General features: G+C 42.3%; 5 protein-coding genes across 5 annotated transcripts in view; 3 read left to right on the top strand and 2 right to left on the bottom strand.

The window, feature by feature from the left end:
* The window catches only part of LOC107191416 (gamma-aminobutyric acid type B receptor subunit 2), a 51,272-nt gene extending 44,240 nt beyond the window's left edge, over positions 1–7,032 (top strand). Inside the window, exons 2-18 of the mRNA XM_015580462.1 lie at positions 1,271–1,408; positions 1,494–1,661; positions 1,757–1,932; positions 2,031–2,190; positions 2,223–2,456; positions 2,812–2,872; positions 2,964–3,198; positions 3,548–3,788; positions 3,959–4,081; positions 4,196–4,306; positions 4,404–4,628; positions 4,700–4,882; positions 4,979–5,078; positions 5,159–5,282; positions 5,370–5,845; positions 5,963–6,379; positions 6,488–7,032. Coding sequence (XP_015435948.1) covers positions 1,271–1,408; positions 1,494–1,661; positions 1,757–1,932; positions 2,031–2,190; positions 2,223–2,456; positions 2,812–2,872; positions 2,964–3,198; positions 3,548–3,788; positions 3,959–4,081; positions 4,196–4,306; positions 4,404–4,628; positions 4,700–4,882; positions 4,979–5,078; positions 5,159–5,282; positions 5,370–5,845; positions 5,963–6,379; positions 6,488–7,032 — 3,717 coding nt within the window. The remainder of the gene's footprint in view (positions 1–1,270; positions 1,409–1,493; positions 1,662–1,756; positions 1,933–2,030; positions 2,191–2,222; positions 2,457–2,811; positions 2,873–2,963; positions 3,199–3,547; positions 3,789–3,958; positions 4,082–4,195; positions 4,307–4,403; positions 4,629–4,699; positions 4,883–4,978; positions 5,079–5,158; positions 5,283–5,369; positions 5,846–5,962; positions 6,380–6,487) is intronic.
* Positions 7,033–8,770: 1,738 nt separating this feature from the next.
* On the bottom strand, positions 8,771–16,997 carry LOC107191425 (WD repeat-containing protein 24). The gene is made up of 13 exons (XM_015580471.1): positions 16,749–16,997; positions 16,545–16,661; positions 16,178–16,400; positions 15,890–16,103; positions 15,577–15,825; positions 15,350–15,510; positions 15,078–15,261; positions 14,839–14,992; positions 14,596–14,719; positions 14,015–14,516; positions 13,755–13,916; positions 13,513–13,675; positions 8,771–8,933 (listed from the first exon to the last, which is right to left on the bottom strand). Exons 1-12 carry the CDS (start codon positions 16,843–16,845, stop codon positions 13,547–13,549), a joined length of 2,316 nt encoding a protein of 771 aa, XP_015435957.1. The 5' UTR covers positions 16,846–16,997; the 3' UTR covers positions 8,771–8,933; positions 13,513–13,546.
* Positions 10,178–13,374, top strand: LOC107191426 (aldehyde dehydrogenase, mitochondrial). Its single transcript, XM_015580472.1, has 8 exons — positions 10,178–10,410; positions 11,080–11,325; positions 11,413–11,659; positions 11,748–12,082; positions 12,160–12,297; positions 12,454–12,618; positions 12,700–12,857; positions 12,920–13,374. Exons 1-8 carry the CDS (start codon positions 10,315–10,317, stop codon positions 13,065–13,067), a joined length of 1,533 nt encoding a protein of 510 aa, XP_015435958.1. The 5' UTR covers positions 10,178–10,314; the 3' UTR covers positions 13,068–13,374.
* A 1,883-nt stretch (positions 16,998–18,880) lies between the features above and the next one.
* LOC107191438 (apoptosis-inducing factor 3) lies at positions 18,881–22,026 on the top strand. Its single transcript, XM_015580493.1, is given in 6 exon segments — positions 18,881–18,953; positions 20,053–20,345; positions 20,420–20,756; positions 20,817–21,379; positions 21,465–21,681; positions 21,766–22,026. Coding segments are annotated over 6 exon segments (1,743 nt in total). The 3' UTR covers position 22,026.
* A 10-nt stretch (positions 22,027–22,036) lies between these two features.
* On the bottom strand, positions 22,037–23,019 carry LOC107191439. Its single transcript, XM_015580494.1, has 2 exons — positions 22,843–23,019; positions 22,037–22,645 (listed from the first exon to the last, which is right to left on the bottom strand). Exons 1-2 carry the CDS (start codon positions 22,899–22,901, stop codon positions 22,381–22,383), a joined length of 324 nt encoding a protein of 107 aa, XP_015435980.1. The 5' UTR covers positions 22,902–23,019; the 3' UTR covers positions 22,037–22,380.
* Between the last annotated feature and the right edge of the window lie 639 nt (positions 23,020–23,658).

The raw sequence follows: 23,658 nt of genomic DNA on the forward strand, positions 1-23,658 counted from the left end.
ATACCGGCAACTTTAGGGCTTAAACGGCTCCGAAACGAGTTCACTGGGCCAACGCGCGTAGGTTGCACGTCGATCCGTCGAGGTATCGCTAATTTACTACGTACACCGACGCTCCTCCGGTATGCCGTTTGCGGTATCCAAATGCAATATAGGTATCGCATCTGTCGCGCACACGCGACCTAACACGCTCCTCTCGCCTACCACCGACCAAGACACTTACTCCAGAGAGACTACTATCTCGGCGAACACTGTTCAGAGGAAACCCAGACGGAAGAGAATTCGTAACCGCGAGCCATGCCTTCCTTCCTTCCTTCCTTCCGATAGAGAGAAAAAACAAAAAAGAAGGCTTGGCTCGGAACTCGTGCTTTCACGGCATCCGACGCGATAACGCGAGCAGACAAGCTCTCCCCCGTTTTCTTGGCACGCGGTCTGCCTCGAGACTGCGAAAAACACGATGTTTCACAGGTACAGGAAGCTCGAACTTCCTGTGGTCTACGAAAATGACTTGCCCCAGACCCCGTTCCCCGCGTTTTAGCACCGGCATACATTACGGTTAATGCGTGCTCGCTAATCGTCAACCTAAAACTTCGAGTCGTTAACGTCGCGAGATCGTGAAATCACGAAGAACCTTAATATGCCTGGCTGTGTTTCTCCGGTTATATAACCTCGGAATCGGACCAATCCTCTCGACTCTGGCAAGTTCGCAGACTACTCGAGAGATAAATATTCTCTTCGCGATAATGTCGTCGTCGTCGTCGTCGCGCCGCTGGACAAAGATCCATGGTCCTTCCTAGACGGTCTCTCGCAGCCGCCCCCCTTACACGTTTTGTTTGCAGCCATGCTTCTGCTCGTCCTCGAGTATCCTCGATGGAGAACCGGGGAAAGCTTCGCTTTGACACGCGGGATTTGTTACCGAGCTGCTCCCGACGTTTCTCGGGCCGCCGTAAAATATACGCGAGCACGTTCATAGTATGGAAATGCGGCTGCTATGCGCCGTCGCCGCGGAAATAAAAATAGAGAGCAACGAATAGGAGAAAATGGGACTACCTATGTAGAGGAGAAGAAGCGAGCCGACGCAACGGTAGCTCGAAGCTACGCTCGAAAAATTGAATAACTTAAGTAGGTATACGCCGCAACGCGTGAAACGAACGAGAAGCGAAAACTTCCACTCGCGTTCCCCGTTTCCGGATCAATTCCCCCGCGAACCGCCAAGTAAGATTTCGGCGGCGATGCTCCAGTCGGTAACGATCGCACACGATTTTCGTTTCAGTGCAACGCGGCGGTCGGCGTGAAGGCATTCTTCGACATGATGCACAGCGGACCGCACAAGGTAATGCTGTTTGGGGCAGCTTGCACCCACGTCACCGATCCGATCGCGAAAGCATCCAAGCACTGGCGTCTCACACAGGTAAGAAGTGTCTGGGATTTTCGCCGCGGAGCGATCCAAGCAACGATAACCGACAAAACCGACCGAAACTGGCCTTTTTTTGCAGCTCAGCTACGCAGACACGCATCCGATGTTCACGAGCAACAGCTTTCCAAACTTCTTTCGGGTGGTGCCGTCCGAGAACGCGTTCAACGCACCGCGCGTAGCGCTCTTGATACACTTCAATTGGACCAGAGTCGGCACAATTTACCAAAACGAGCCGAGATACGCTCTAGTAAGTATCGCGATTGGTCCATCGTCGTCTCTTTCTTTCCTCTCGAACTATACGTCCGCGCGAAACGATCCACGCGGGTTTTCCTCTTTTTCCAGGCGCACAATCGATTGGTCGCCGATCTAGACGACAGCAAGATGGAAGTCGTGGAGACGCAAAGCTTTGCCACGGAGGTGACCACGGCGCTCGAGAAGCTCAAAGAGAAAGACGTTCGAATCATTTTGGGGAATTTTAACGAGATCTGGGCCAGGCGAATATTCTGCGAAGCGTTCAAGTGCGTACACGTGAATACATACGTGGAATGCGCGTGGTGGCCTGTTCGAGATCAGGATGGAGGACACGGTTGAACCGATGGACGTTGCGCGTTTTCAGATTCGGTATGTTCGGAAGGAAGTATCAATGGGTGATCATGGGTACGTACACGGAAGAATGGTGGCTTCAGCCCGGAGGCGGTTGCGCTCCCTCGGAACTCACGGAAGCCTTGCACGGTGCCATTCTGACGGATCTGCTACCGTTGACCACGGAACGAATTGTTTACGTTTCCGTTTCGAATATGTTTTACAGACGCCGGATCAATATCGGGTCGAGTACGACTCGAGACGGGGCACGGAGTACTCGAGATTCCACGGATACACGTACGACGGTATATGGGCGGTCGCTCTGGCTATACAACACGTCGCGCGTCGGATAAGACACTATCGTCGCAATCAAACCATCTCGGATTTCAGATACAGGGACGCGCTCTGGGAGAAACTATTCCTCGAAGCCCTCAGAAACACCAGTTTCGAGGGAGTGACGGTGAGCATCGAGAAATAACGGATTAATTTCCATCGACCACGGGACCCTTCTATCCGAAACAAGTATTTTATTTATCGAAGCGATCTATAATCCTTTTTTTTTTTTTTTGCAAATTCGTTCCACTTCCGAACGAGTGGCAGATCGATCGAAGCGACGACGAATATCGACGACGCGACCTCCAGATTCGAGAGCATTAAAATAAATGGAACTTTACGCTCGGTCGACGATTAAAGCGGCAGCAGCGGGTGCCGCTGCTGTCGTTGCTCCTTTTATAAATCTCCATTATTTTTGTATATTTAGCGAACGCTCGAAAATCGCAACCGATATGTGACAAAGCGTGTGATTGATTTTCCAGGGCCCGGTACGTTTCTACGATAACGAAAGGAAAGCGTACATTCTGTTGAAGCAGTTTCAAAGTGAGTATACCGAACCGATATCGCGCGACGGGTATCGTGGTATTTCTACGTGTGTGTGTGTGTGTTTGTGTGTGTGTGGTGTTACCCGTAGGTGGCAGCGAAGTTAAAGTCGGCGAGTACGACGGCGTCACGGATGTACTGGACCTGACCAGAGGTCAGCCTTTGGTTTGGAGAGGAAGATCACCGCCGAAAGATCGAACACTTCATATCATCGAACACTCGACCGTAAATATTACAATATACGCCGTGCTGGCTTCAGCGGCTAGCGTCGGTATCGTGATGGCGGCCATTTTTCTAGCCATCAATATCAGATACAGAAATCAAAGGTAATTTTATTCGAGAAACAGCTGTTTCGCTATCGATCTTATTAACTCGATCGTGTCCCCGAATTTCCGTCCGACTTGAACCGGTATACCGATGTATCAACCGAAAGGATATTTTACTGCGTACGACGCTCCCAATGTTTTAGACATTAGACCGTTGACAAAGTACATACCTATATAGGTATACTTACTGACTTACATTCGAGCGAAAACAGAGAAACATCGAACACGTAGAAAAATCCATTGATCGCGCGCGTTGCCTTTTCACTCGAGCTCCTTGTTCCCTTCCTCTCTCTCTCTCTCACTCATGGTCTGTGTTTCTTCTCATGACCGTTCATCTTCAACGTTTCAGATACATAAAAATGTCATCGCCGCATTTAAACAACCTCATTATCGTCGGATGCATGCTGACCTACAGCAGTGTAATTTTCCTTGGGTTAGATTCGCAGCTGTCCAGCGTAACGGCATTTCCGTATATTTGCACCGCTAGAGCGTGGCTACTGATGGCTGGTTTCTCGTTGGCCTTCGGTGCCATGTTCTCCAAAACATGGCGGGTTCACTCCATCTTCACCGACGTTAAGCTGAACAAGAAGGTGAGTTGTTCTCTCGCTTTACCGTCTGCGGCACGAACAGTCAGCTTCCTGTTGCTGTTTATTTGGCCGAGATCGGTACGACGGTATACGTTATTCTGTACATACATAAGATGCGCGCGCCGCGCAACCCTTCAGAATTCTCCTCACGATATACGTCTCTGGTGGTTTAGGTCATAAAGGATTACCAGTTATTTATGGTGGTCGGTGTATTGTTAGTTATTGATTTGGGGATTATGACGACGTGGCAGGTTGCGGATCCATTCTACAGGGAGACCAAACAAATGGAGCCCTACGTACGTAACGACCCCGATTAAACGTAAACCGACGAGGCGATCGCGCGCGCGCGCGCAACAGATAGAGAGGGAGAGAGACACCCCTTTAATATCGTGTGTTCCTTTCGATTGCAGCCACATCCATCCAGCGAGGACATAATCATCATACCGGAAAACGAGTACTGTCAGAGCAATCGTATGACCGTATACTTGGGATGCATATACGCGTACAAAGGTCTCCTAATGGTGCGTAATTCAGCTGAAAAACAGCAGCAGCAGCAGCAGCAGCACGTTTCCGATTGGTCGATGCCGCGTGACTGCAAAGTTTTCCCGCGTTTTCCAGATATTCGGCGCGTTTCTGGCATGGGAAACGAGACACGTCAGTATTCCGGCGTTGAACGACAGCAAATACGTCGGGATGAGCGTGTACAACGTGGTAATCATGTGCGTAACCGGAGCAGCTATAAGTTTCGTGCTGGCCGACAAGCAAGACGCCATGTTTATAATGCTAGCGGTCTTTATAATATTCTGCAGCACAGGTACCCTGTGCTTGGTTTTCGTGCCGAAGGTATTATTCACGTTGAAATTTCCTGCACGTTATACCGTTATGCTTACGACCGTGTCTGTTTCCGATGACAGCTGATCGAACTGCGGCGAAATCCCCAAGGAGCGATAGACAAACGAATCAGAGCCACGCTGAGGCCCATGTCGAAGACGTGCCGGGACTCGAGTATGAGCGAACTAGAGGAACGTCTGAAGGAAGCTACCTTGACGAATCAAAAGTTTCGTAAGCAACTCGTGGAGAAAGACTCCGAGTTACAGGTAAGCGTACGAACCCTTTCGCTGATCGTTACGAGACACGAGCAAGAACGAATGATCAAACCGAGTGCAAAAACGCGACTCTCGACCAATTCGCAGATGTTCCTAAGAAGACTCGACGACCAAGGCGCCTCGAACACGCAAGAAGCAATGGACAGACTGACGGTGCCGCGGCAAGAAGGGACCATAAAGAAAGAAGGTAGCTTTTCTTTATGACATAGAAAAATGGTGCGTAAGACGGTGATTCGCGATGAAAATATTTTCGCTCTTTCGCCCCAGGCCTGTCCGTCAACACGGAAACAACCGACATCTCGATGTCTATGTGCAGCCTGAACTCGACGACGATTTCGCAACCGGAAGCGGAATATGTGAACGCGAATGCTATCGAGCAACAGGCAGCAAGGTGCATAGCAACCAGAGACCGGTATCCGATACTCCAACGATAAAACGTAATCAATTTGATAGCAGGGTTCGTTTTTTTGCTTCGCAGGAAGAAGACCTCGTTTTCCAGGATTCCAGCCATCGCCATCGACAGCGAAAGAGTACCCCTGGTGCCGCAAACGGAGCCCGTGAAACTGACCTCCGAGAGCTTCTCCTCCTCATCCGTGCCACCGCAATCGGCAATGAAACACACGGCGGAGGATTCGAGTCGTAGAAGAAGGTCGGTCGCCTCCGGTAAGGAGAGCGAGCCTCTCATCGAGAGAAGTCCAGAGTCGCGTCCAGACGGTAAAACCAACGTCGATTTCGTGCCGGAGATTGTCGAGGAAGGCGATGCAGTTATCCTCGAGGAGACCGAGATTCCCAGGCACGGTAAGACGATCAGATGCAGGGACGATCGTAGGTCGAGACTTCCGACGCCACCGCCGGCGAAAAATGTCTCGTTCGGTGAACTCCACGAGCAAGACTATCTCGAGCAATCTATCCTCCCGCCTCCGATGCAATTCGTACCGAAGCACCGACATTCCGGTGAGTATATGCCAGGATACAGAAAGTGTATATCGGTATATGTATAGAGTATGCATTGACGTCGTCTCGCCAGTTCCGATTGTTCCTTTTACTCCCGGTTTTTTTCTCTTCTGGCAGTCGCGGCGAACGTGTCCTCTCATCACTCTCTGAAAAGAAGATCGTCCGTCAAGAGCAACGGTATGGCCCACTCCCATCACGAGCTGTTCCAAACTCGACGGACCAGCGTGCCGATAAATTCGATCAGCTACATCTCGACCGAGAACGTTTCCAAGTCCGAGAGAGCCGAAATTTCTCTGGGCTCGTTCGACAAGTCGTACGTGATCGGGGAATGCGGGCACAGGCGAGCTCTAATAGCTGGGACCGGGTATCGTTGCGAGAAACACGGCGGCGGTGGACGTGGACACTCGCACGCGACGTTAAACGGTTCGGCTGAAACGCCGCCCGCGCCTAGGCGACAGAGGAAACGGTACGACTCGCAGAACGCCAGCTCGCCGAGCGTCCCGGCGATGGTGAACGCGAGCTACTCCGATACCGGTGAGAACACACCTACCTCGCACACATTTATCACAGATATAGTTGTCGTGGTCGTCGTCGTAATTTCGATAGATCGTTTTTCAACGCGCGAATCGATCCTGATTTCAGAGAAATGCGAGGAATCCGTGTCGACGATAATCCAACGGTCCGTATCGGAGAGATCGCGGGAAAAGTGTCCACGGTTGCGAACCGAGGGACACGCGGTGATCGAGTGCCCTCATCGCGTCGCCCGCAGGATACGAGAGTGCAGGCACACAGATTCGAAGCTACGGCAACAGGCTCGGCGGCTCGAGTACGTCCAGAGCACGCCGAACGTGGCCACCATTCACAACAACAAGTTCGCGAGCGCGAATCCTCGCGGCGGAGGCGGTCCAGGTGGCGTGGACGGTAATGGAACCGGTGTTGGTATGGGTATCGGTGGAGGTGTCGTTGGATCGGTAACCACCAGTTCGGACGTTGTCGGCGGTTCGACGGTCAACGTCTCGAAGATGTACAGCGCCGTGTCGGACGGCGAACTGCTGGATCTAACGATTCTACCGATCTTTCAAAAATTGCTCACCGAGAGGCACAAGAGCTCGAGAGGCGGCTACGGAGCCAGCGTGGCCAGCTGCCCGAATATATCGATCAAATGCGACATCGTCGAGTATCTTTAACGATCTTCCAACAAAATTAGTTTCCAATTTTCCCGCGGTATCGACTCGCGGACTCTAGTATCTCTACCGCGGTGAAAGGAAAGAAAAAAGATCGGACCGATGCACGGGACAACCGCCGGTTTCCTTATTCGTAACTCACCGGTTGTTATCGGTTCAGAAACTTTCCTCGTACGTGATCCCGTGATCGCGCGATTAGCGATCCACGAGTCTCGATAGCGAGCGTCGATTCGACGCGATATTCCGTATAACGCGACAACGATGTCGCGAACAACCCATACGCGTGTCTACGAGAACGCACCGCGAACCACTCCCGCTAGAACTCCGAATAAACCGTTTTTGATATAACCATCCTTTTAACCTAACGCGTACTCGAAAGGAAAGCTAAAAACCTGGACGAAGATGCCGACCTTACTGTGACACACGAGATTTTGTATTTTTAACTGAAAAATCAAACCGCCGCGAATTCTGTTTCACCCGCCAATTCCTTCGAAATTAATCACGCCTCGGACGAAGTAACGTCTACTTGGTTCCATTTTAGTTTCTTCGAATTTTTCAGCAGCTACCTTTTCTTCTCCCTTTCAAAAGATCTCGACGCGTGTTTAGTATGTCAATGGGAACGGGGGATCCGCGTATTTTTACAAAGCGAGATCAGCCTGAATAAGGAACGATGGAAACTAGCCTGAGAAGCGTAACGATGTACCTACGTATTAGCATATGGGTCCTAAGGTAAATGTGGGTAATGCTGTGAACGTGATCGTTTCACAACTAATTTTATAGCACGCGACGATCGTGCGATTACCGTCTAGCGAGACTGGAGTTGAATCCTTTTCTCGTTACGCTTCATCTCGCCTTGAAATGATTCGCGGCGACAAGCATCGTGACCTACCGATTCTTACAGTTCCCGATACATACATATAATTCTAAGGATATTGCGATTGCGATCCATTTCCGAAGCTGTACGACACGCGGAAACGGTCGAACGAGAAATAACATTCGACAATCGCGATTTCATTGAGCTAGTCGATACCCTCCTCCTTCTCCTCATCCTACTCCGACACTGTGTCCAGTATCACGCGAGAAGTGGTCGGCCTCTCCTTGTCGAGAAAATATATTTTAGTCTAAAGAGTTTACGAACAAAAATTCTGGATGTGACGTGCATGCCTAGTAAACAGAATCGATAAAACGTATCTTTCGTTTCGTTTCGTTTTTCGTTCTGTTCTTTTTTTCGAAGAAAAATCGAGAAGCCTACGATAAGTAAAGGTCGAGAAGGCGTTCGGATGTTCCGAGGAGCGTACTATCCGAGTGCCTAACGCTCGTTGCACAAGACCATCGTCGCGTGATTACGTGAGTCTGGTATTGTATATACCATTACTCTGGTAATAAATGTCATATTTACAGGTAAAAATAGACATTCGTTACGTGAAACGATTATACCTGTTACATTTCTTTCTTTTTTCTTTTTTACTTTTCAAAGGATCGAAATCCATTGTTCACGACACTCGTGTTTATTGCGTTTTCTAACTCCGAAGCAATACTCGTCTTCGTATCGTATTCTACATACATATATTATTACGTGTTACGAATACCCAAGTCGTCTGCGAAGTACGTGACGCACGACGCACGAATGAAAATGCATAATAAACGTAAACAAATTCCGATATAATTTTTCGACTAAGTAAGTATTGATACTAACAGGTCAATTATATTAAATTTTGTCAATAAAGTTGTTTCGCTCGTGTTACCGTCGGTCTTGCTTGAACTTCTTAAAACGACAGTCTCAAGTTATTCTCGCGACACTCTCGGCAAAGCGTTGTCGACGAGATTTTATGCGCTGTCGGTCGCGATACAATCCCATATTGGAAATCAAATTTCCAACTGTGTGGAAAGACTTTCCCCTCTTACTAAAGAACAAAAAACAAAACAAAAATCGTGAGCAACTTGATTTTCATTCCCGGAACACGTATATCTAACGCGGTACAAACTGTACATGCGTTCTTCGAGCGATTACAATAAAATTTTAATCGTTTTGATTGTACGATTCAACGTTTGTTGTCTACGTTTAGCATAGTGCAACGCAATCTTCTGTTAATGTAAAGTAAATAGAGTTTAATAAACGAACGATTTGATACCAAACCTCGGTTACAGCGACGCGTTCTAATTACGTTCACCTTGCTCTCTCTCTCTCTCTCTCTCTCTCTCTCTCTCTCTCTCTCTCTCTCTCTCCCCCCTCTCTCTCTCTCTCTCTGACAAGTCGTAGATGGGGCATAAAATGAATCTCCGATTCTGTAACCAACTGCCTCGTTATTATTCGTATTGTTTGTCATAATGACGCACGCAATCGACTCCGCGAATTACGTACATACATCTCCTCTCATCAATATGACCGTAACTGTCGTGGTTCGCGGTTCATCATTTTACACACAGTGTGATTCAGAACTACCGCGATAAAGTTATTATAAATAACTAATTATAAATTACTCTCGACACGCAACGAGTCCCTATTGAGTATCGAATAGAAGTAAGTATGCTCCGAATGCAATTGTACACCCACGAGCAAACTCGGCTTTCGCTAGGGGAAAAAGCGGCGTAAGAATACATAAAGACCGTCTACCAGTTGGTATCGGGAATTACTGAAATAAATTTATGTCAAATTAACGTTCGATTTAACAATTTATTTCAGTACTTGAATTAAATTTACCACGTGGTAGGAGGCTCTTACAATTACGCCACTTTTTCCCCTAGCAGAAGCCGAGTTTACAAGTACGCGGTTAACAAGCGAAAGAGTGGGGATATCGAATTTCTTTGTGCCACCAATTGTGATAGAGAATTCGAAGAATCTCAACGACTATTGGGTAGAAACTAACAGTAGCGTGTAATCTTGTCAACGAACCTAACCCCATACCTAGTTAGTTAGTTAGTTGTACAGTTCTCCCGGGAGAGGGGAAGTGCGATTTCCCCCCCAAGGCCGCAGCAGTGGCTCTGGCGCCGTTAGCTATCACACAGCCCCCGCCACAATAGCCGGGGCTGCGGTGGGCGTTACCAGGGGCTATTATTTCCCCCAGAACCCCATACCTAATCGAAACCTAACCCTATATATGTAAATAGTAACTAGCGATGCCATTTTATCAGTAACGTATCATACGACCATGCGTAACAAGTTTCACACGTCCAACAGCTATTCCTATTCCGGTAGACGCCGATGCGACTACATAACGACGGACATTCGTGCGAAAACTCAAAGGACATCCGATTTAAGAGAATCGAAGAATAACAACAGTCATCATGCTTCGATCGTTAAGGAAATTGCGTTTGCCAAGATACTTTTCCACGACGGCCGTCCCGGCACCGGAAACGAATCCGTCGATCATGTACACCGGAGTAAGTAATGCCTTTAGAACGAAATAATTCGAACGGATATAGCTAGAAACAATTGTCTATTGTTCGATGACGAATCTAACACAAATTATTAGATAGACATATTCGTAGTTTCAACTTTGGCCAGAAAAAAGCAAATACGTATTTACATGTAAACATTACATATTTTTCTTCTGTTTTTATTTGTCTCTTTGTTATACCACAGTCAGGCACACGGAAATTTATACTGCCTCTTACCTATATGTATGTATACATATAAACAACAAGGCGATACTTTGCAATGTACTCGTCGTCTCGCGATAGCAAATTATATTCCAAATACCGTATCCAACTTGTGCTCGCAAAAAAGTCGTCGAGCGAAAAGAGTTCATAAAAAATCAACTAGCTATTACGATGTTTTCGCGATTCGCGAAATGAAAGTGCTACGTGTTGAGAAATTTCTATGCCACGTCGAATTTTATCTTATCTTGACCTGGACGAAAATAAAGGCTATCGACACAACGTCATTGAAAGTTATCTGTTATTGACTCTGCAAATACGTAAGCGCGTTGCTTGTCTTGATACGATATCTATCTAAATAGTTGCATATTTCGAACCAACTAACTATGTGTCGTCCGTAAGCGGTGGTTATGAAAAAGATGTATCGTATGAACAGAGAAATGTCATTTTCAGATATTCATCGACAACGAATGGCACCGTTCAAAGTCCGGAAAAACGTTCCCCACGTTAAATCCAACGACCGGCGAAACGATCGCGGACGTTCAAGAGGGCGAGGTTGCTGATATAGACGTGGCCGTGAGTGCGGCCAACAAAGCATTCAAGTTCGGTTCGCAATGGAGAACGATGGACGCATCCCAGCGGGGCGTACTCCTGCATAGGTTGGCCGATCTAATCGAACGTGACCGTACATACATCGCGGTGAGATTGTGAACATTCCTCGATACACTTTAACGAGATTAAAGAACGGTTTTACCAGTTTGATAAAACTTGAACATGCGCTTTCAGTCGTTGGAGACGTTGGACAATGGTAAACCGTACTCGGTGGCGTACGGATTCGATGTTCCCGCTAGCGTGGCCACCCTGAGATATTACGCGGGATGGGCCGACAAGAATCATGGTCGAGTGATACCAACGGATGGAAATTACTTTGCTTACACTCGCCACGAACCGGTCGGAGTCTGCGGACAAATCATACCATGGAATTTCCCGTTGCTGATGATGGCTTGGAAATTAGGTCCCGCTCTAGCCACAGGTATCACCACCATCGAGCAAGTTTGCATAATTCCGTTACTGTCGCTTGTTGTTTCGTAGCCGGTTGACTCCTCTGTTTTCTTTTGCAGGAAACGTCATTGTTCTGAAGCCCGCGGAACAAACCCCGTTAACGGCTCTATACGTTGCACAATTGTCCAAGGAAGCTGGATTTCCTGGTGGAGTAATTAACGTGGTCCCCGGTTTCGGTAAAGCCGGAGCCGCGTTGGTAGCTCACAATAACGTTGACAAGATTGCGTTCACCGGTTCGACCGAGATTGGAAAGTTAGTGAAAAAGGGCGCGGCGGAGAGCAACCTGAAACGAACCACGCTGGAACTGGGTGGAAAGTCTCCCAATATAATCTTTAAGGACTCGGATCTCGATCATGCCGTGGAGACAGCCCATTTCGGCTTGTTCTTCAACATGGTACCGTGACGATCGTTCAACGTGATATTCAAAATTATCATTCGAGAGTTTATTCGAGCGTGGTTTCTATATGTCAGGGTCAATGTTGCTGCGCCGGGTCCAGAACTTTCGTCGAGGACAGCATTTACGACGAGTTCGTCGAGAGAAGCGCCGAACGTGCCAAATCAAGAGTGGTCGGGAATCCGTTCGACAGTAACGTTGAACAGGGCCCCCAGGTATTACCAAAGCAATATGAAAACTATTAACGCGTTGACTGTGGTATAGTGTAAAAGAAATTGGTACATCAACGAAACTCATTGTGTAGTCGACCCGATAAAGCTTCGAATGATCCCAGAAACCAGTGCATCATTCCAGCTATTCGTTTTTAACAGATCGACGAGGAACAAACGAACAAAATTATGTCCATGATAGAGCAGGGTAAGAAACAGGGAGCGAAGCTTGTTTCGGGCGGTTCGCGAGTCGGTGACAAGGGTTACTTCATCGCACCTACGGTGTTCGCCAATGTTACGGACGATATGACCATTGCAAGAGAAGAGGTATGGTATCATAAATTTTCTTACCGGGTATATCAATTAGGATTTTCACGTGAAACACCGTTATTGTCACTTCAATTCTAGATTTTTGGACCGGTTCAACAAATAATGAAATTCAGTAGCTTGAACGAAGTGATCAATAGAGCGAACAACACCGACTATGGATTAGCCGCGGCGGTATTCACAAAGGACATCGACAAGGCTAATTATATCATTCAGGGTCTACGAGCGGGCACCGTGTGGTAAGTCAACTCTCGGAGATTGCCCTCGACGCGATTAATTCTCTTACAATATCGTGTTACAGGGTCAACACGTACAATGTTTTATCGCCCCAAGTACCGTTTGGCGGTTACAAAATGTCAGGACATGGAAGAGAACTGGGAGAGTACGGACTCGAAGCGTACACCGAAGTGAAGAGTGTGATAGTTAAAGTTAATCAGAAAAACAGTTAAACTAACACTGCTCCCCGATACGCGCCTGTAAACTTTGTAACATTTTTTCTTTACTACTTTCTACCGTGGAAAAATGAATGTGAACTGCGAGCGAGCGCGTTTGCGATTCGAGAGATAGCCCGTTGAAAGAATGAACCGTGTGCTTGAAAAGTACAGTTAAAAGTACAATGTTTTTCTACCGATTATAAATGTTTTTCTACCGTTTATAAATGTAGAAAAGAACACGACAATATTATAGTGTAAAGAAGAAACAAGCAATAGAACTATGGTTAACGATCAGTTTCGAATACAGTCGCACAATTTATAAAAATAGAATCAATAAATAATTTACTTTCTTTAAATTCATCTATCCACAATGTCCCTACATATATTAAATCGTTGTTAAAATTACGGAATAATGCAGCAACTACGTAATAATATGTATGTACAGTCAGGGAAAACTTACAAGGGGAACCCAAGAGAATCATCGACGCCGACGATTAAGTATATTCGCACATGTGACCGCAACCAGTTGGACACTGTCGATTGCAACTGAACCACTCGTTCATGTGCACAACGTGACCTCCATGCGTGCAACCCTGACACCACGCGTACACCCCTCGAACAACCTACAAACAAACAAACGTATTGTACCGGGAATGTAAAAGGGGCCACGCGAAAGGTAACGACATTATTGAAATGTCTCACTTGATGGCAAACGGAACAAAGTGCATGGTGGGACGAGTGACACCGATCGCACAGCCATGCTGCTCTCTGCAACGGTTTCGTGCAAGCTAAACAACACGCGTGTATCACTGTCGATTGCTGATTCAATTGCGACACCGACGGGATCCAAACCGACTGGATTATCTGTGAACGTACACAACACATTGCCACTCGTCTCTGTCCCGCTAAAAATTCGAATAAATAGTCATCCGTCTCTCTCCCTTATAAAGTTAAACGCTAACCTGTGTCGCCACGTTCCAAAGTTTAAACCTCGCGAGCATGTCTAAATACTCCAGTATCCAATGTTCTTGAACAGCCATCTCGATGTTCAAGCTTTTCCGTTTCTCTCCCAGCGCGATGAGAATCGACGCGGAAGTCTGTATATCCCGAAGGGCTGCGTGATGTTTCAACGCTTCTTCGATTAAATTGGTCGGATCCCAAAACTGCGGTTTCGGTATGTTCGAAACGATCAATTGACTCGGTTGATCTTCGATCATCAACGAGGCACAGTCTTCATTGATGTCCGGAGGGTGATTCGGAAATTGTTCGGGTGGCGGTGATCTGTCCTTTATCTCGTGTCGCAATGGAAAAGCCTCTTTGGACAACGTCCAGTCGTTATCATTGTTCATTATACTATGCATGTAACTGGAAGTGTATTCCACTGTGAATGGTTCGAAGTCGCTTTCCCCGAATAAAAAATCTCCTTTCGATGATCCCTTGTTGTCGATAAAGGTTCGTTTATAACTGTACATTTCAAGCGTGACAATACCGTTAGCCAACAAAATACGATCGATATCACAGGATTTAATATCTTTGGTTCTACCTAGGCAATAAAGACCCTATAGAATACTGATTCTCTGGTGTCTCGTCAGTCTCAGTCTCGTCATCGCCCCCACTGGTTGCTCCCGTTACTTCTCCTTGGAGAGATTTCACATCATTTTCGTGTCCTTCGTAAAAACAATGTAAAAATCATTTAAACGTTAAAAGATTAAGTCTCGAGACGCGAAACGATACATTTTCTTTCCCCTTTACATCCTACTTCGCGATACAAAGATAGTACTTGTACCTGCATTTGGTTGATCTATACTAGGTCCAATTGTAATCTGTGCTAAGTTCAATGTATTTACTATGTCTTCCTTGGAAGCAGTTGGAGGTGTCTTTAAAATAGATCCCATTGGGTTTGCGTATAATGTTTTTATGATACTCCATACTGTACTGATCTGATTAAGTATAAGTCTATTAAGTAATAGTCGGTAATTCTATCAGCGCGATTGCAGAATACAGCAATGTTAAACAATTACTTACATCGTTTCTACCAGCACTTCTAGCAACCGCAGCATTATGGTCGCAAATATCGTTCAATCGTCCAGCGAGCAAGTAACCTTCTGCACAAGCTTTAAACCACTTTGGTTCCCGTGGCACAGTTACAGCAAACCTATGCATCATACTAGATGCCATGCAAAATGTATCGTTTGTTGCAGGTATTTTCCTACAAGCAGACATTAATTATACATCTTGTGTTCGTGTCATATTCACTTCTACGAAATTGAGTTCGTTCGTACAACAAATTTATTAACCTCATTATATTAGTAAACTGTTTCATTGTTGTTGTAACGTGGACGTTCACTTTACAAGCGTACACGATATCCCCTTTTGGATTCAATGCAATACCTTGTGGATTCGCTTTACTAGCTGGTCTAGTAGCATCTTTGAACACATGATGGTACAGAGTACAGTCCTGCATCAACAACGATTTGTTAATGTATTACAGTGAATTGTATTACTGAATTGCTATATCAATTACCCTGCTAGTCGACAGGAATGATTGTGGATTACCCCTCCATGCTACACCAGTTGGAACGTCTTTATGCTCATTAAAACTTGCGAATGGAATATACGGCCTACGAATATCCCATACGTTTATACTACAGTCTACAACAAGAGCGCAACTGGATATATGATATTTTCTCTGAGGTCTCCATTTTATACGACCGACGGATGCTATCGTATGTATGACGTAATCGCAACTGGGTTTACCAGATAGATCCCACACCTAAATATAAGAGTTTCAGAAGATATCTATTTGATACACAATGTCAGAAAATACACCAAAGCACCTTGATAGTCTTATCCCTGGAAGCAGTTGCAAGCCATGTAGACTCAGGATGCCAATCGCAAGCAAATATAGGACCACTATGAGCAGTAAAGTGTTGAAAATAACGATCCGGTTTACGTAAATCCCATTGTTGTACATGCCCATTCTCAGAAACAGCAGCAAAGGTATGCGGTGAATGAGGACAAAACTGTACATCTCGCACAGATTCTGTGTTACTGAAATCACAGACAGTCCCTAATGCAATTTGCTAAGAAACTTTTCAATGATGAAAAAAGTATAAACACAAAACCTGTAAAAAGTTTTAGTAGCTTCTTTTATTCTTAGATCAAAGCATTTCATAGTGCCATCTTGAGAACCTGATATTAGCCACATAGGTTCTGTCATATGAAAACTAACTTTATTCACAGTTCTTTTATGATCTATGAAAACGTGTTCCTGCTTGGATCTCGAAGATTTATTTAAATTCCATACTACTACTGCACCATTTGTAGCAGCGGTTGCTAATATATGATCTAAACAATGTAAAGGTTACGCAAAGTTTTCTAATTACTTAATTGTTATAATTGCTTATACGGTAATGTTGAAAAAAGAACAAATAGTAAAATATCTCGATTGTGTTACGGTAATTTTAAAAAATAAGGTAACTACTTTCTTACCATCAATCAAATTCCATGCAACATCGTTGCACGAAAAATTTAAATTTAAATTTTTACCAACACGTAGATTACAAGCCTCCTCGAATCTGTCTTCCAATAAAAGAAATATCTTAAAAACTGCAATATAAAGTGATGATTTATACATGTTAATGTATATTAATTGCAATAAAGAATAATATTTCAGAGGCTATTGAAATGACTTGCCATTACGTCCTGCTATAACAACTTGACTGTTATCTTTGTTTAATGCTAATGCATTTGCTGGTCCTTCTTGAGTAATGCAAACAGTTTTGGAAATCATGTCGGAATTCTTTCAAATATAGCAAAATACTGATATTGAAACTGGTAAGCACAGCATACCGACAGACAAATGATTGCAAGCTGAATTATGATACCGTCATCTATAACCTACGACAAAACGTCCAAGTACTACCCAACTGTACCCAACTACATATGTACACTGTACATGCAAACACGCTTCTCACCGTTAAATGGTGGCGCCATTTCTCCAAAATCATATATTATGTATGCATACGCGGTTTTTCCGCTATATATATAACTGAAGTTCAAAATCGTTCAAAAACCGTAGAATAAATCCCGATAATTGATAATTAAAAAGAATTACAAGAACAGAGTACAGACGAGGTACAAGAGCACTAATATTGTCTAACATCCAATGTATCGCAGGGGCTAGCCTAATTTATTTTATTTCAAATAAATTTCAATTTTTTAAGATTTATGTATTTTGTTGTATATACTGTATTACAAAACCCCATCCCCTTCCGCTTTTTAACCAAGGGGGGCCCCGAAAATCTGATAGCCCTGGGCCACAAGAATAAACCTTAATCGGGCCTAGATTTTATACGTATATGTATACATAAGTATAATATGCTTTTTTTTTTAATATGAACAGTTGAGAAAAATGAACACGCTCGCAGCCAATTAGCTCTTATTATTTGCTATATAATTAGTGAACTTATAGGTGATTATGGTTAACCAATTATACACCAAATAATAATGATTGCCCAGGTCTCACCACGTGGAGGTTGCTGCGAATGGAGACCCACCGTCCATCGCGCCTATTTAAATACGTCGTCGGTCGTCCGCCTTTTGTACAACATTTACCCCACGGAGCTATTAAACTAACAAGTTGTTTTTTGAATTGATGCAACCCCCTGATCTTCATACATACGTAGCGAATTCTTCATACGATTCTCTTCGTATGAACGTCACACGGAGAAATAACTTATCATATGATCATATGATAATCACTCTTTGTATGATAATCACACGAAGAGATATACCTTCATATTATGATGATTTTTGAGACAAAAACGCATAGGATTATCCTACATACATATGTAATTACAGTTACAGTAGGCATTCGTTTATTGCATATTTCGGGGCTGTAGAGGACCAGAATTCCAACAATTGTAACTCCGTTGACTCCATTTAACGAAGGTCTACTGTACTTTGATCGAATAGCAGCTTCAGCGTTTAATTGTAGATGGCGACTATATTAAATAATCGAATTTAGGGAAAAAATATTTAATCGTAATGTTTGCGGTTTCTTTATATGCATGTACTTTCCAGAAACACGTAAGCATGTGTTGTAATCGCTGCCAATGTCAGGTTGGCGGAGTGGAGTGGCCAACCATAATAATCATGGGTGTATATAAGCAGAAATCGATTTCAACGTTCTCCTGACAGTCACGTTAGTTGTTTGTGGTGGGTCTTGTATTCCATGAATGTGTGCAACAAGTTGTGATCTGTCAGAGGTGTGTCAAACGAAAGAAAAAGAAAACTAGCGGTAGTTGCTGCAGTGGCAATTTTTTAAATTACATATTAAACTTTTGTTTGAAATTGCTGTTGGTAATTTTCATACTTTCGATGATTGGTTGTAATGCGTGTTCTACAGATGTAATAAAATTTAGTTTTTAACTTTTTAGTTAGCAAATACTCAATATGTTCGATATCTGATCGTACCCAAACTTAAGTGGCCATAGATTCAGACTATTATGTTTTGAAAAGTATCTTGAACTATTTTTATTAATTAAAATTTATATAATTATAAGTCGTTTTACAGCAATATTCGCGCTAAAAGAATTTTTATAAAATAAACAATAGTTAGTCACCATACAATAAAGTGAAAGTTTATTTAATGTGTTTCGACATAAGTAACTCAAGGCCGGTTATCACAGCTGAAATAAAGTTTACAGATAGGTACTGATAGAAGTACTTGTACATCAAAGTAAATCCAAGTAGCCGGTTCATTCCGCGATATAGAGATAACATTTATAAAATATCATTAGGAAGTGACATTGCTACAGAAAAATATGGGTGCCAATAATTGTAAAGGTCTTCTTCCTGGGAATTCAAAGTCCGTGTCACGCAGATCACCGAAAACAGGTTCGAACTATTTTATATATATATATATATATATATATATATATATATATATATATATACTATATATGTATACATATGTTTACAATGATGTGGACCCAAGATATAAACGATACAAAATACTCAAAATTTTAATGTTTTTACGGTCCACGTATGTTACGTTGATACTCAAAAGTACTACGCGTATAATTGAAACACAAGATTCTGTTATAAAAGATCATTATTAAAAGTTATCTTTCAGCAGAATACATAAAAGTTATTTCGTATTTTAATGGAATGATGTCTATAGATAGAATAAAAATTGTCTATAGATTTACAAATACGTATTTGTAGATAGTTGAAGCCTTTTTTTTTTAATACCCAATGGTATTTCCCCGGATCGATTGTTTGATGAATGATTAAGAACGTCACGTGACTACGATATATCTTTCCTTGTTATTATGTTAATCTTTATCGAATAACGTCTGAATTTAATTACCAATGTGATTGATGACATACAGATAATAATCAGTTTAACTGTACAGTGAAATATAAAACTGCTCTGGACAACAAGTGAGTTGCATAGGCATTCTATTTAAATTGTAACTGCTTTAACCCAGCCAGACTTGGCCAGACCTTGCCATAATTTCACGTCAGTCCTATTATGTATGTCACTAAGTTTTTCTTACGAACACTTCAATGTTAGATCTACAAATTAGGTATGCCTTAATTACATAGAAACTTTGAACAACGACAGGTTTAGTGATTAATTGTAAAGCAATGTCAGTATGTGGTTGTATATACAATGCGAAATACTTGACGCGGTTAGCAGGGTGTAACACAGTTTCTCATGTTCGCTTAAAGATTCTAAAAAGGAAGATGACAGAATTGAAGTCTGAACGGAAATCTTACATTTGCAGTGAGTGTAATAAACCGAAAGGAGATATTAGACCGTCGCGTAATAATTTAAAGTGTTGCTGTAGTTGTGAGTTATCTCTATCCATCTGTATACCCAATGTGTTTATATTGGAAAACCACGATTTAAATAGTTTTGAGAATTTCGTAAATACTAAACACACACGCATCACTCGATCTATATATGTAATAATATACATTGATTTAGGTAAACCAGGGAAATATGACTATATTGAAGATGTGGTGTGCAATGAATCTGATATAAAAGATAATGATATGAAATTATTGCCGCTTGGAGATGCTGGTGATAAGATCTTATTAATTAAACAAAAGGGCGAGTTACATGCCATAGGTACAAAATGTACTCACTATGGAGCTTTACTCCATACAGGAGCATTGGGAGATGGAAGAATAAGGTGTCCTTGGCATGGTGCATGTTTCAATATCAGAACAGGGGACATTGAAGACTATCCAGGCTTAGATTCACTACCATGTTACAAAGTAATCAGTCAAATCGTTTAATTACTATCACTTGATCCATTAGCATCATGCTATTCTATTGTTCCATCAAACAGGTACACGTAGATGACAGTGGTCTTGTACGTGTCAGAGCCAACCGTAAAGATTTAGGTTTGAATAGGCGTGTAAAACACATGTGCGAACAAGATCCCAGTAATCAAACTACTGTTGTCATTGTCGGAGGAGGGCCAGCTGGTGCTACTTGTGCAGAAACATTGCGACAAGAGAATTTTACAGGAAACATTATTATGATCTGTAAAGAAAATGTAGTTCCATATGATAGAGTGAAAGTATCCAAAGTTTTAGATTTTGATGTGGAGAAAGCAGCTTTAAGACCACAGTCGTTTTACAAAGACTATAAGATTGATGTTAAACTAAGCGTAGAAGCTATAGGTAATAAAATTTTCAGAAATAATTCAATACAACTCTGTTAACTGTCACATGCTCTTACAGGCCTGAATACAAGCGAAAAGAGTATTGCATTAAGTAATAATGAAAAATTAATATACAACTACTTATTCATTTCTACTGGAAGCAAACCAAGGATGCCTGAAGTACCTGGTGCTAATCTGTCTAATATTTATGTATTGAGGAATTATACGGAATCTCATGAGATACATTCAAAATTGTCAGCCAACAAGCACATCGTAGTACTTGGTCTAGGTTTCATTGGTATGGAAGCAGCAGCTTATTGCGTGGGTAAATGCAAATCTGTGACAATTATCGGAAAAGAAAAAGGTACTATACTCCCCACTTTTGTATTTGATTTATACCAAATTGTATAAAAAATAACCAAATATTTTGATTCAGGTATTAAGTTTATACTTGGAAATAATATTGCACAATTCATTGCAAAGGAAGATGATGGAAACACTGTAGGTACAGTGTTGCTTACCGATGGCACGGTACTTCCAGCTGATATAGCTATTATTGGAATTGGATCTACACTTTATACTGATTGGATAAAAGATTCTTCTATACAAATGTTAGAAGATGGCAGTATAATAGTCGATAAGGTACAATGCACAGAGGATATACATACAAGCAAAAATAATCAAGATAGTAATTACAAAATAGTTAACACACTGCATTGACTTTTAGCACTTGAAAACAAACGTGGAAAACGTATATGCTGGTGGTGACATAGCGTACGCACCATTGTTTGGTTCCGATAGCACTACAGCGGCAATAGGCCACTACCCTTTGGCGCATTATCATGGAAAAATAGCAGCGTTAAACATTTGCGCTAAAACCACGGCATTAAATGCCATTCCATTCTTCTGGACAACTTTGTTCGGTAAAAGCTACCGATACGCAGGTACGTTTACCATTCATCAAATTTTATAAAAAATGAATTCTGAACATTTTTCTTATACCCTTTGATGTGTAAAATTTCATTCAGGGTATGGAAAACCAGACAAAATAAAGATTCATGGTTCTTTGGAAAAGTTTGAATTTTTCGCGTACTACATTAAAGATGGCAAAGTCACTGCAATGAGTAGCGTAGGAGCAGACCCAGTAGTATCAGACTTTGCAAATTTCCTGCACGAAGGAAAATCATTAACGGAAATAATAATTAATAAACATCCATTTGATTGGATTAGAAGTAAACCAAAAGATTTGGTTGATCGTTTTCAAAATGAAATTACTACAGACCCATAAAGGAAACACTAGTTAAGAAGAAATATTGTTTACATTAGTAAAAACAATTAAATTGTGGACCATACTTTAATGTTGCATTCTTAAATATATATTTCCACCATTATGTATGTACTTAAAGATGTTATTTACTACAAACTGTTTTTGTTCTTTTGTTCAAACAGCACAACTTTACATACATAATGTATTAAAGAAATGCACACCAAAGAATATTGGCATGAAAACTCTACAATAAGAATGTTAACAGTGTCATAGAACCTTAAAACTAATATATAACAGAGCTGATAGTTGTCTATGGATAATGTGTATTTATTTATTATAGAACGATAATATTATAATAAAATTGATAAAATATATATTAATCCCAAGATTCATTTACCATATAATAGTTTAACCGATCTGCAATAGTAATCCGTTTACTAAACTTCACATTCTTTTCTTCGTGCCAAAATTGTATCAGCTTATCTGACTTTTCCTGTTTCACATCCTTCATGTGGCCGAAACTTTGTTCAGCAGTAATATAAGGATGCCTTAGTAGCAACATATTCTGCTGTTCTCTTTCAATATCCCACTTCATGTTCATTATATCCTTGATGGTTGGTTTTTTTTCGCGACGGTACTTCCTACACATAATACGAGGTGTGTGTACTATTAACCGTATCATTTACAGACAATGCAACCATATTAAATTCTACAGTAGTAACAAACACTAAGTAACGTTCGTTTTTCTTGATTATTCTATTCATTTAAGAAATATCGGGAATACCGGTAATAACATAACCTTTAAATAACCATTATAGGATTGAAGAATTGTACGTACCCACGGAATCGATACGGTATATTATGAACTTTATAGAAAAAGACACTGGCAAGGCGCATTTTGTTCGAAGGTTCTTTTCTCTATTGTATGTGTTACTGTTTTTACAAAAATTCGCGAATTATACAAGGTAGGTAGAGGTAAAGATAATATCTGTTCTTTCCAATTCCGTCACCTGATCACTTGTGATCACTGTATAATTGTCCATCTCCATCTTGAAATTGTGCTAAGGTGGGGGAAGGAATGATCTACTGTACACTTTGATTGGCGGAGAGTATTTTGAAATAACAAAATGGCGGTACGTATGCTTTTAAAACTCCAAATTTGAAAAATTTATAATAAGTACTTATTCTTGTTTTTTTTTTTCAGATCAAACCGATCGCTTTTTTAAATTAATCGTGTTCAGTGAATTATTCGCAATAATCTTAAGAGAACGTTAAAACAAGTTTATTTCTCGTTACAAAAGGGATAAAGCGATAACAATTATGTTTAGATGAAAAGCAAAATGTTTTGACGGAGAGAGGAAAAAAAGTAATACTCGGCAAACTCTTTAATTTTCAGCTATCTTTCCTAACGTTTGCATATATTTAAGTTTCATATTATGTAATCGTAATACGATAATGTTCAGGAGAATAAAGTCGCGCTCTCATATACTATTTATTATCGTCTGTAATATATGGACTTTATATGGTGTACGCTAATTCGAGGTGCAAGCGTAAAGGATATTCTTCATCTTCGATGATTAGGATGATTGCACGACAAAACGGTATCTTGCTAAAGGGGATCAGAGAAAGTCAGAAAGTCAGATTTCCATGAAAG

This window comes from Dufourea novaeangliae, unplaced genomic scaffold (assembly GCF_001272555.1).
Source record: "Dufourea novaeangliae isolate 0120121106 unplaced genomic scaffold, ASM127255v1 scaffold267, whole genome shotgun sequence".
Classification (NCBI taxonomy): Eukaryota; Metazoa; Arthropoda; class Insecta; order Hymenoptera; family Halictidae; genus Dufourea; species Dufourea novaeangliae.